Source organism: Centruroides sculpturatus, unplaced genomic scaffold (assembly GCF_000671375.1).
Source record: "Centruroides sculpturatus isolate CEXI.00-Female unplaced genomic scaffold, Cexi_2.0 scaffold22, whole genome shotgun sequence".
Taxonomy (NCBI): domain Eukaryota; kingdom Metazoa; phylum Arthropoda; class Arachnida; order Scorpiones; family Buthidae; genus Centruroides; species Centruroides sculpturatus.
The window spans coordinates 1,513,168-1,526,305 of NW_019384323.1; the positions used below are offsets into that span (position 1 = coordinate 1,513,168).

General features: G+C 32.0%; 2 protein-coding genes and 1 long non-coding RNA gene across 3 annotated transcripts in view; all 3 read right to left on the reverse strand.

Moving 5' to 3' along the window:
• LOC111626067 (mucin-17-like) overlaps window positions 1-13,138 on the reverse strand; it is a 105,026-nt gene that overhangs the window by 57,896 nt on the left and 33,992 nt on the right. Inside the window, exons 6-8 of the mRNA XM_023369355.1 lie at window positions 12,767-13,000; window positions 12,389-12,634; window positions 12,224-12,324 (exon numbers count right to left, since the gene is read on the reverse strand). Coding sequence (XP_023225123.1) covers window positions 12,224-12,324; window positions 12,389-12,634; window positions 12,767-13,000 — 581 coding nt within the window. The remainder of the gene's footprint in view (window positions 1-12,223; window positions 12,325-12,388; window positions 12,635-12,766; window positions 13,001-13,138) is intronic.
• Window positions 8,331-8,873, reverse strand: LOC111626351. Its single transcript, XR_002756877.1, has 2 exons — window positions 8,764-8,873; window positions 8,331-8,548 (listed from the first exon to the last, which is right to left on the reverse strand). It is a non-coding gene; the product is annotated as an uncharacterized LOC111626351 (long non-coding RNA).
• The window catches only part of LOC111626342, a 3,161-nt gene continuing 1,666 nt past the window's right edge, over window positions 11,644-13,138 (reverse strand). Inside the window, exon 2 of the mRNA XM_023369676.1 lies at window positions 11,644-12,433. Within this exon, the coding sequence (XP_023225444.1) occupies window positions 12,237-12,433 (197 nt within the window). The 3' untranslated portion in view covers window positions 11,644-12,236. The remainder of the gene's footprint in view (window positions 12,434-13,138) is intronic.

Consider the following 13,138-nt stretch of genomic DNA (forward strand, 5'->3'; position numbering starts at 1 on the left):
ATTTTAATCGCCGTTGAATAAGAAATGTTTCTTTCACAAGAAATGTATAAAATTACAGTACTGTATTAGACTTACGGTACCTAATTTACATACTGACAGACGATAGTTAGCGAAAAATCTCCGTAGCATGGCGCCACGCTAGACGGCGGAAATTATATATTTAATTATAACAAAGTTACAATAAGTTAATATATAATTACATATACAGTACCTAATTTATATATAATTAATATATAATTATATGTACAGTACCTAATTTATATATAATTTATATAATACTGTCCAGACGATAGAAATCTCTCCCTAGCGTGGCGCTACAGATGGCGGGAAAGTGGTTCGGCTGCCCGATGACGTTTGAGGTAATTATAGGAAATTTTTACTCGTTCGGAAAACGTTTATTTTTGTTTAATTTTGTTCGGAAAATGTTTATTTTTACAAAATTATTTATTTTTGTATTTCTACACACCGGTTAGAGGCACGAGTAAGCATGTTTTTGTTTATTATACACCCTGATGTGCAAGAAGAAGTTATCACAAAAATAAAATAATTACAATAATTCAGATAGAGCAAAGTTCAAATGTCAATTAAACCACAACAACAGGTCCGTCAAAAAGGACTCCTTGCGACGTATTCCTCAGACGTTGGTTACTGCACAGTGAGACGAAACAATCTTCTGGGCAAGCTTAGGCCAGGGGTCGGAATTAGCGGCTCACGAGCCGCATGTGGATCTTTTCATAGACATTTCCGGCTCTTCGGACATAAACTCCAATTTCACCTCACCTCATTTCACCGCAGCCTTATAACTTATGCCTTTATGAGATAGAGTCGTACGCCATCCGCACATGACCACTCGCGTTGATCAATATGTGTCGCATAAGAGTGGTAGCATTTGAAGCATATCTATATGTATAACACATTGAATACATGTTCGTCCATCCGTGTAACGTTATGCCAAAAACGTCCACTAGAGGCGCCCCTGTAGTGTGTCGTATTTCGCACATTTAAATTAATATGCGGCTCTCTGGTACTTTTGGTATCCTGTTTTCATGACAATTTGGCTCTTCTCACTTGACAAACTGCCGACCCCTGGCTTAGGCAAAGCTAAAACAAACTTGAGTTCCCTGGATATGTCTTAGGCGAACTGAACTTCCTGCCTAAATTCAATCCTTTTATACGGATTGAAACAAATGTAAGTCCTCCAATCAGTGCTTAGTAACGCTATTGGATGTCCGCTGATTGTACAATGTTTTCTACCCAATCTGCAGTCAAGTTTCAAAACTACCAACCACGCCTGATCCACGTCTCCATGATGACGTCCATTGGTCATTTGAAAACAGGAAAAGTGCGGGAAATTGTACGTCCAGACGATTATCCCGACAGTGAGGAACAAGAGTTGCGTGGCGCTCAAACAAAAGACGAATCGACGAGATTTGAAAATTGCATAACTCCGGGTTCGCGTAAGTCGGGGTAGCATAAGTCAAGGTATTACTGTATATAAATATTTTATTGAATTATATATTGACCATTTTGGTTCAATACCTTTTACCATCTTTCTGGTAGTAACATGATTCCACACTTGTAAAAGTTCTGATCTTTGCTTACAAAAAAAACTGATCCTAGCGATTTTTGACATCCTCATTTGAGGTAAATGTTTTACCATTTAAAAAATTTTGTAAAGACTTGTTCCAGTCTTTACAAAATCCAAGGATGCCAGATCTGGTGAATATGGTGAGTGTGGTAGCACATCCCATCCAAGCTGTAACAGTCTCTGACAAGTTACCAAACTTATGTGAGATCTGGCATTATCATGGTGAAACACTACACCTTTTCTGTTGATCAGTTCCAGTATATTTCCTGTTTGATATCACTCAATTTGTCCAGTCGATGGAATTACACTTTCAAAATCAATTGTGGAATTGTCTGGTAGTAGAAGCAAAAAAAAGAAAAAAAGAAAAAAATTCCTTAAAATCCCACAAAACAGAGAGCATCACTTTTTTTTGATGAATATTAAAAAAATAATTTTATAATTTTATATTATAATTTATAAAAATACAACTAATCCCTCTGGTGGTAAATGTGCAGCTTTTGAAGTGCTTTGAGCCAACTCATCTCTTCTACTCCAGGATCGCTTGTGCTCAACATTTTTATGAACAATCCATATTTTGTCACCAGTTATAATTCGCTTCAATAATGATCATTTTCTTGATGTTTGTGAAGCAAATCTCTTTAAGAACATATGAAACCCATATAATCGAGCTTTGAAATGAAACCAAGTCGTTTCAAATGATCATAAATGGTTGAATTTGACAAATTTAATCTCTTAGTGATTTCTCATGTTGTTATTCATGGTGCATCTTCAATATCAAAATTGCAAGAACAAAATTTTGCAAATCAATTTTGGCATTGTCGTTCTGTCAACATATCTTCTCAAGGCTTCCTCCTATCTGAATAACGATGAGAATCCAACACAATCAGGCCCACTCAAACCATAGAAGTGGAGCAAAAATAGAGAAAATTTATTAAATTTATGACATACAATTTTTTTCTTGCTTGAACAGCATTGTTACCTTTTTGGTAACAAAAAAAGCAAAATATGCCAAAAATGTTGCTTTTGCTTTTCCATATTTGATGGGGGAAATGCAAAGAATCAAACAAAGTTTTTTACAAATAAGCCTAGAAATGTCAGCTGTCAAAATATACAGTGACAATATGATTTAGAATGAAACTGGCAGGTAAAAATACAACTAATCCCTCTAAATGTAATTTCATTTTTTTACATTTCTGAACAACCCAATATATTCATAATGTATGGTCAATTTAATAAATTAGTCAATATTTATCAGGCTGCATGGCCAGTTTAGTCATTATTCATAATGCCCTATTAATTGCTTGGTCCATAACATTATACAGTATATATATAACATCACTAAGCTCAATGTATTAATAACAAACCAAATGATCACTATAATCAATTAGGCTATTTTCTCACTACTGTTAATAATTTGGTATTAGAGGGATAGATTTTAGGCACCATCTCTTATCAAAATTAATAATTATTATAATAATTTAATATTTATTAAATAACATTAGAATAGTGTGAAATAAATCCTGCTCTGGGTCAATTATTTTCTAAAATTATTTAATGAATATTAAACAAGCAATTATTTATTGTGACATTGACATAATGACAGGCTGCAATTTTTAATCATATTTTTAATTTATTTAATTTAAAATATATGCTCTCCACCTAAAATCAGTAATGTCTTGCCCCTGTACATCAAACCTTTCCATTAGCAATGAAGTCGTGCAGGTCATCTAGTAACTGCTTTCAGGGGTAAAGCTTTGAATTGAAGTAACTCAACTTCCATATCTGGTCTCGTCTTTCATCTATATAACTCTATTCTTGAGATTAATGAAAGACAGATGGCAGTGGAAATTTATTGGTCTATAATTTTTTCAAATTGAAGCCCAATTAGTATAATTATTAATTGATGCAAGAGATTCACCATCGCTGGTGTCTGTAGAGAGTTAATGTCAATTCAGTTCTCAAAAGATTAGTTCTTATTTATAAGCTTACTAGCAGACCCTGCCACGCGTTGTTGTGGCTCAAAATGTAACTATTATAAATGTTACATTTATAACACTTCCCCCGTGTGGGAGGGAATTTTTTGAAAAATTTCTTCTTAATGTACATTCTCTTGGCGTACCCTATTAAAACGCAATCAAAAACGCAAAAAACCGCATCTAAAATAGTATAATAGAAGCCAAGTTCTTCAAGGTAAGCCTTAATTCTGTCTCTCCCCCCACGGGGGGAATATTGAAAAATCCCTTTTTAGTGTATATTCTGTTGACATACCCTATTAAAACGCAATTAAAAACGCAAAAAAACCGCATCTAAAATAGTAGAAATAGAAGCAGAGTTCTTTACTGTAAGCTTAATCGTGTTCATCTCCCCCCGGTGGGGGGAATTTTGACATGTATATTATATAAAAACACGTGCGTATTCGAATTGTGTGAAAATTTCAAAGGAATTGGTAGGAACAAACGAACATTACATTTTTATTTATATAGGGTGCGTTTACTTCTGAGTTAGCACTGCTAACTCAGAAGTAAACGCACCCTGAGTGTTTAAGGTAACTGATGCACATCTGCCTAGAAACCGGTCTTCCCCTGAAACTTTCAAGGGAATAAATAACACGCCAACGGCGACAAACAGCTGTTTTCAAGGACATTTAGTTCTGTATGCCGAATTGCNGCCATCTGTTGGACATAAAAGCCTTAACCCTAGATGATATCGTTTAATTTATATGAATGTTTAACAAAAAATCTGCAGGTTTGATTAGTGGTAAACATTCCGGGGGTCATAAAGATGCTACAGTTAAAATTTGGTAACAATTGGTTCAGTAGTTTTCACGGTTAGTGGTCACAAACGAAAAATACGTTGTCTCTTTATATAGTAGTATAGATATATAAAGCTTGTAAATAAGAACTAATTTTTAATGTTAATTCAAAAGATGCATTCTGATATAAAATTTTATCTTTAAATCTTTAGTAAAAAGAACATTTATTTTCAACAAAAAGGATGGATTAACAAGCAGTTAGATTTGAAATTTATAACAAAACAGCTTATCATTCAACTATTCAGAATCACCTATTTACCATATTTAATCACATATAAGATGAAGTTTTTATTCATTTTTCACTGCTTCAAAAACCTAGATCGTCCTATATGCGCGAGTGAAGCATTCTTTGCATTTTTGCAATAATTTTTGTGAACCACGTGTTCGCATTTTTTATCGGATGCTCACTCTCTGGTGTTTAAAAACAAAAATATTTTATCTGGGTTGTTTCAACCGTTCTAGTGTATTGTCAGGAGTAAAGATGAATAGCAATAGGAAAAGCAAAGCTTTTGAATTGAATTCAAGATTGAAATTCCAAAAATCACATGGGAGCACAATATAAGTTTTAATCCATTCCCATGTGAAAACAGATGATCATTTGGAAATCAGAATTTGAAGAAACTCATAAGTGTAATCAACAGAGTGGATTCAACTGTTAAGAATTGGCAAAAAAGGTTCTTGTCCAGCTTTACATGAACAAATTATATTGTTGATTTTACAAGATTTTTCTCAAAGTTTAAAAGTCAGTAATTTTTGAAGGACAATGTGTGCATTTATGTGCATTTGACATTTTATTTGTGATTAAACAAAATAAAATTAAATTGTATTAATAAATCTAATTTTCTTTATTTTGATCTTTAAAGTCACACCTTGTCTTATATGCGAGATTGTCTTATGAGTGAGTAAATACGGTAATTTGATAAAGACCAAAATACAATTGTTGTTGAAGACAGAAGCAAACTGTAATGTTGATGATAGACAAGTTTCTAGATATCTCTAACTGTAATGACAACAGAAAAAGTGGATTGGAAAATTTCTTACAAAATGTGTAACCAATGACAAACTAAGAGAAATCAACCATGTTGAGAAAGGAATTATTAAGAAGGGATGACTATGATGTATATAATAATTTACTCAAAGTTAAAAATTTAAGATGCATAACGATTTAAAAATGAAAAATATTTCAAATTTTATAAAAATTATATTTAAAAAAACTTCTGAAATGAGTTTTCTTTTTCTTTTCTTCAATTTTGAGTTGAGTCAATTAAAATCTGAACACAAAATTAACAGAAAAATGCTTTTATCATTACTTCTGAATTTCACTTTCAAAATTGGAATCTTTCAACCACTTACTCTCAGCAGTAATGTAAACCACATAAACCATCTTATTTTGTCAATGAAAACATTTAATAATCACAAATGTTTTTGGCCTGTTCTACAAGCCATTCTCAAACATTATATTGTATTCTATTGTTAGAATATAAATTGAATTGAGTCACAATTGCAACTGACTGACAACAATTCGCAGTTGACCATCAGAGAATTAGCACAACTTGTACATTCCCATAAAACCATCACTAATCACCATACTCTTGATAAGATGAACAAGTGGTTGCTTCATGAATTGACTGCTATGAACAAAATTTTCTGAGTCACCATCTGCAATTCACTGTTTGCAAAGGACCACACATTAAAATCAATTCAAATCAATTGTGACTGGCAATGAGAAGTGAGTCTTATACTACAACACAACATGCAAGTGAACAAAAGTCAACCAGCTGTTGCACATGTCAAAGAGCCAATAATGCAGAACGTAATGATCTGCATTGGATGGGAAGTACAGTACATGGTATCATCATGATGGAGCTGCTTCCAACCAACACCAATGAAAGAACTCTATTGGGTTAAACAAAGTTTTTTGCATATTTTTAATGGCAGTTGTGCATTTAACACATTATTGCCAAGAGATTGTATTCTTTGTTTAAAAGCTTATTTTAAACTTGTAATTTCACATTGTTTGAATAAATCAAGTTGAAATATTTTCAGATGAAAAGGATCAGGCATATTATGCTTTCTGAGTTTCGGAAAAACTATAATGCTGTACAAACTGTAAGAAAAATTCATAATGTGCATGGGAAAGTTGCTCCTAAACACAAAACATGTCAAATGTAGTTTAAAAAAGTTCTGTTCAACATAATATATACAACCAAACATACAGAAAATAAAATGGAAAACAAGATTGGTCAAGCCTATTTGATAGCATACTCCACAAAAGCAAATCAAATATTTTAAAAAATAAATTTATTATCACTTCAGTCTAAGGGATCAACCATAACGATAAGCGCGTAAAATATATATAAAACGTCTTACTCATTTAAGATAATAATGAATTTTGTAACTGTTTTTCATTATTAATAATAAATTGGTTTTGTTTATAATGTGAATGTTGCATTATCTGAAAAATTTCATATTACTGAAAGATTTCTTTACAAACGTAACTATGCAGGGTACAGTACGTATTTTAAAATACACGTTTTGAAATTTAATTACAATTTATTTTAATGATATTCTTATTAAAACCTCAAAAAATATAATTATAAATTTATTTTTTAAATGTTTATTTATCTAAACCGATAATAAAAACTTTTAAAATCGGTTTAAATAATTTTTTATCGCTGTAAATTTGTTAAATATTACTTATTAATGTAATTAATTTGCAAATAATTAGAAATAATTAGATCAAAGCAAATCAAATATAACGTATAATTATTCATATTTAAGTCATATTTTCGACAATAAGACACGAGCTAGTCTGTTGAATCTAACGCACAAGTTAAACCCTATTAACAAATTACTTTCTTTATAAAGAGGTACAGTACATAACAGCGTGTTGTTATATCGAAGGTTGACTAAACAGATCGATACATTTAACATTAACAAGTGGGCATTGCATATGTATGAAGGGAATTACAGACATCTATCGAATCGAACAATTTGTTTAGACTTAGGCAAGTTAAATTGATTTGATTGATGGAAGTGGTTACAAATTTAACTCGTGGCATATCTGTCTAACATTATTAACGTACGCAATGTGATTCTAATTACAGGAAACAATTCAATAATCGCTGAAATGTTTCCTATAATTTATGTTCCTCGTATTGTACCGTTAATTTTTCATGCTTTTGAAGTTCGTATTTTGTTCTAATTTTTTTTTCTTCAGTCGAAAATGATTTCCCCCGTTTAACAATTCAATAGAAACTCATATTTCAAAAATTTTATATTCTAGAAATCGGAATTCCTACAGCTCATAATCTTCAATGGCTATATGAAGAAGTGTTATATAATTCTCTAATTTAAAGCCAACAAGAAGAAAGAATTTAAGATGATTTATTTTAAAAAGTTTTTATGAATCTTCCTACTAAAAACATATCTTTTTTAACATCTGGATATGAAAAAATTATATCAGGATGTTGAATTGGTTATAGAACAGCTGCTGTTGATAACTCGGAATTAATAAAGTGTATTGGATAATAAATGGATTCTGGAATTAAATTATAAATTTTCGAATCGAAGAAATTCCAGATAAACTTTTATAGAATTAAATAAACTTTAATTAAATCAAACGTAATGAAGTATACAGGAAATTTTTGAAAGAAGTTAACCGTATTTGATATAATTAAGGGGTATAAAATTATAAAAATAAAAGAAAAATGAGTTGGTAGGAACTGAAGAATCAGTATTAAAAGATCCTTTAACTTTTTTTATCTCAGTTGAATTCAAAATGTTAATTTTAATATCGAATTTAGAATCTTTCTTTGTGATTTATTCAATGTTAAAATGTATGTAATTCGAGTGATTATTTCCGAGTTGTTTTTTGTAATTAAGAGATGAGAAATGTGTAATGCTCGCGATGAAATATTAAATAGTAAATTTAATTTCGAATTATGCTTTTTTAATGAGAGAAACGATTTATGCAACAGGTATTACAAGATTCTTTTGAAATGGGGATGCAAACTTTCTTCTTTCTTTTTATTTCTTAATTTTCCATCCTTAGGGCCTTTCTTCCAGGCTTATCGTAGATTCAGACAGGCTCACAATACTTATATGATGTGGTCTTATATAACAGGAACAGACCACCCCAAAAAATCCTGAGATGAAATTTCAATTGAAAAGACTTGATTTAGTTTAAAAATACTTATAAAGTATATACAAATATACAAAACTTTAAAAAATATATATAATTTTTGAAATAAAATTGTTTAATAAGTAATATTTTTTAAATATAATTAAACTTTTTGTAAAGGTTCTAATACAATTCTTATTAAAAGTTTATGTTAAATAGTTAAATAAAATTATGTATTACTTATTTTTCAAACATAAAACACTAAGAATTTTAGGACTAAATTAATTTATACACTGAAGGGAAATAGTTCTTATTCCAACAGACCATTCTACATCCTCCCTGCACCTTCTTCGACATNCACGTGAATGGTGTTTGTATGTAGTGGTAGCCCCAAGTCTCCATTCGTGCATAGGGGTGGTTGCGTCTTGATAGCTATAAGGGTGCGAGAGATATGAGGCTGAAAGTGGCTTTCTATTTCGAATGTTTTGTTCAAATTTGTTCAAACAAATTCGAACAATATTCGAATTAAATTTGAACATAAAATTCGAATATTGGTTCGATTATAGAACGATCGTAAACGTTCCAGAAACATTGAAAATAGTTCGTTTGACTGGACGTGAACAGGAGACGTTCAGAAATAGAATCAGGACCAGGAAGTGTTAATATAAAGTGACATGCAAGATTTACAGGCAGTTTTTGTGCTTTTGTGGGAAATCGAACATATTTTTATGCTCATGTAAAAATTCTCTGGAAACGTCTGGAAACGGGAGACCTAACTCTTGCATTTTGTGAAAATGGGTTAAGTTTGGCTATAATGTAATTATCTTAATCTTCACTATCATTACCTTTTGCCCACAAATAAAAACCCAGAGAAGCGGGTCCTTGCAGCTAGTAAATAAATAAAAAACAACAAATATATACAAAAAGATAACTAAGCAAAAACAAGGTAAATAAAACTCTAAAATAAGTAAATAAATAAATAAGTAATCAAATATCTCTATACATATTATTGACTTTCAGAAAGTCCACTATGTTGTCCAGATTTGGCCTCTGGCCCAAAATCTCTCTCAAACTTGCATTTCCGAAATGCTGTCTATGACTTTGATTGAGAGCAATGCAGTGGCAAAGTATGTGTTTTACACTTAGAAAGCAGTTACACTACTCACATACTGGCTGGTCTTCACCCTTCAAAAGGTATTGATGAGTCAACCGAGTATGCCCAATTCTCAAACGACTAAGAATAACTTCAGATCTCCTGTCATACTGTTTGTTACATGTCCAATTTTCTATCGTAGGTTTGATCTCGTATAGTTTATTGTGGACTTGTGCGTTCCACACATTTTCCCACCTCTCTGCTAGTCGTTTTTCAACAACTAGCTTCAAATCACCTCCTTCAATACGCATTATATGCTGTGAAGGACTAGCTGCCTTTGCAGCTGCGTCAGCTTTTTCATTTCCTTTTATACCTACATGGCCTGGGACCCAACAAAATTTTACAAAGAAATTACTCGCAATAAGATGGCAAAACAGTTTACGAATTTTAATCACTATGGAGTGAGAACTAGATTCACATGAGATCAAAGCCTGAAGTGCAGTAACTGAGTCAGTGTAAATAACACAGCAACGATGACCTTTCCTATTTATATACTTTAAAGCTAAATAAATATCATGCAACTCTGCAGAAAAGATGGAAGAATTCAATGCAATTTGTTCTGCCATGATTTCATCCTGGCAGACGAAGGCTGAGCCAACATAATCATCAGATTTAGCTGAATGAATTGAATGAAACATAACGCTCAGGTAACAAAAGTAAAGTCATTGCGCATGCACGAGTAAATCTGACAGACGGACAGAAGTCCTAACATAAGCACTTCTCCACTACCGTGAAGCATGATAAAAAAGCACTGAAAACACAAGCATAATGCAAGAGCAAAAGACAGCTTGGGCACAAAATAAATTACATTTACATTTCAAGTGCATTTTTCACTGAACTTTTTCACTGCATGCACAGCTCAAACTTTGAAGCAATATTTGATCTCCAAAGCAAATTTTTGTCAAATTCAGCATTCAAACTCTAAAGCATTTGAAATTTGAGGTGTCACTATAACTCGCACCCTGAAGAACCATATTGCCAATATACAGTTTAAATTAATGACAATATGCATGTAAGAATGACACTTGAAATGTTTTCAAAGAAAAACTCATTATTCTATGCTCATAGGACTGAAAGTTTGCTGCAAAGGTGGCAGGATGGATTGATACTGATCAGGGCTGCAGAGTTGGTAAAAAAAAAACACTCAACAACTCTGGCAAAATTAAATACCAAATCATTTTATGAGGGGCAGAGGCACTCATAGGGCCTACTCTGAACTCTGAAAAGAGCCTGGGGCATTCACCCAAATACTTTTATAGTTAGTAATTTTAATATTTAACTTACATTAATATTTATTTGTATAAAAAAATTAATTTTTAACAAATATTTAATAAGAGGAGAAAAAGGGCAATAAAATTCTACATCTACATATATTCGACAGCACTTGCACTTCAATTTTACCCTTCCAGAAGAGTTCATTCATTCATTCACAGGTGTTCTGTCCTAGGACAGGTCCGTGGAAAGCAGTCAAATTATAGAATTCTCCTTCTCCAACATTCTCTATTTCAGGTTTCCTCTTTTATTTCTTTATAAGTTTTGCTTTTGCCTAGTAAAACATCATCTATCAATACTTTTCTTTTTCTTCCTCTTTGTTTCCTTGCATCAATTTTTCCTTCTAATGCCACTTGCATTAATCCTTCTCCTCACAATATATGACCTAGCCAGTTACTTTTTCTTCTTTGTATTGTTTTTAAAAGAGATCTCTGTTCCTGGACCAAATTTAAAACATCTTCATTCTTAAACTTTTCTGTCCACTTGATTTTCTCCATTCTTCGCCATAACCACATTTCATATGCTTCAAGGTAGTTTGTTTCCTTTTTCCTTAAGGTCCAAATCTCTGCTCCATATAAAGTTGTGCTCCAGGAAAAGCATTTTATTAACTTCTTTTTAAGTGTTTGGTTCATTTTTTCCAATAAGAAGGTTCTTCTTCTTATAAAAAGCCATTTTTCCAGCCCTGATTCGTTCTTTGATTTCTTTTTCACATCTGCCATCTCTCTGAATAATGCTGCCAAGATACCTAAAATGTTGAACTTGCTCTATGTTGTTTCCATCAATTAGGATTTTCAAATCTTTGCTAATTAAGCCTTCCAACTTTCATCACTTTTGTTTTAGCTATGTTAATTTTCATTCCAAATTTTTTGCAAGTTTTGTTGAGTTTTGTTACCAAACATTGTAGAGTTTGTTCATTTGGTGCAAGTAAAGCAATATCATCTGCAAACCTAATACTTTGTATTAATTGGCCTCCAATTTTAATTCCGAGGCTGTCCTCACTTATTGCTTCATTCATTAATTCCTCAAGATAAATGTTAAAAAGAGTAGGTGAAAGTGTACACCCTTGCATGACTCCTTTTCCAATACTGCATGGTTTGCTTTCTCCAGTTTTTGTTCAGATAATGGCAGATTGATTCATATAAAGTGAAGCAATGAGTCTTCTATCTCTCCAATCTTTTCCTATTTTTTTCTTAAGATTTCCAATAGCTTTGTCCAGTTAACCATATCAAAAGCCTTTTCCATGTCAATAAAGCAAATGTATGTATCCTTATTAACCTCAATGTTTCTTTCACAGATTGTTCTCAAGAGGCCTTGTTCCTTTTCTGAATCCAAATTGTTCTTCACATAGAAATGTTTCAGCCTTGTTGTAGAGTCTTCTGTTAATGATTTTAAGAAGGATTTTTGAGGCATGTGAAATTAAACTAATTGTTCTAAAATCACTACACTTTTTAGCTTTTGCTTTCTTTGGTATAGGTATCAAAATACTTTGAGCAAAGTCTTCAAGCCATTCTCCTGTTTTATATATGAGATTGCATAAGTCTGTTATTTTCTTGATTCCTTCCTTGCCTAACCCTTTTAGAAATTCAGCTGGTATTCCATCTACTCCTTCTGACTTCTTGTTTTTCAATTCTTTAATTGCCAATCCAACTTCATCTTTCATGATAATAGGTCCTCTTTCATCATTAGCTATTTGCGAAGAATTTTCCAATTTTAACTCTTTAGGTTTGGTGTTCTCTCCATAGAGACTCCAATATATTCTTTCCAATGGCCCATTATATCAGTTGGGGTTAAAAGTGCTTTTCCATCTGTCTTCAATACTCAGAATTTGGTGGGTGCGATCATTTGTTAGTTCTTTGACTTTTTTGTATAATAGATCATATCTGCCTTTTTTGTTCAGTTCTTCGATTTCCTCACATTCCTTACTTAACCAAGCTTCTCTAGCTTTTCCAGTTTCATGCCTCAATTCATTATTTAGTTTCTTGTACATCATTCTCCCTTTTTCATTATTTATATTTTTCCAATTTCTTCTTTCATCCATTTTCTCAATCATTTCTTGAGTAACCCAAGGTTTTTTTATTCTAACACCATTTATATATCCAAGAAAATTTTCAGCCGATTCCTTTATTGTATCTTTAATTCTTTTCCAATTTTCGTTTGGGTCAAACTCACAGTCAAAGTCATATGGAAGTT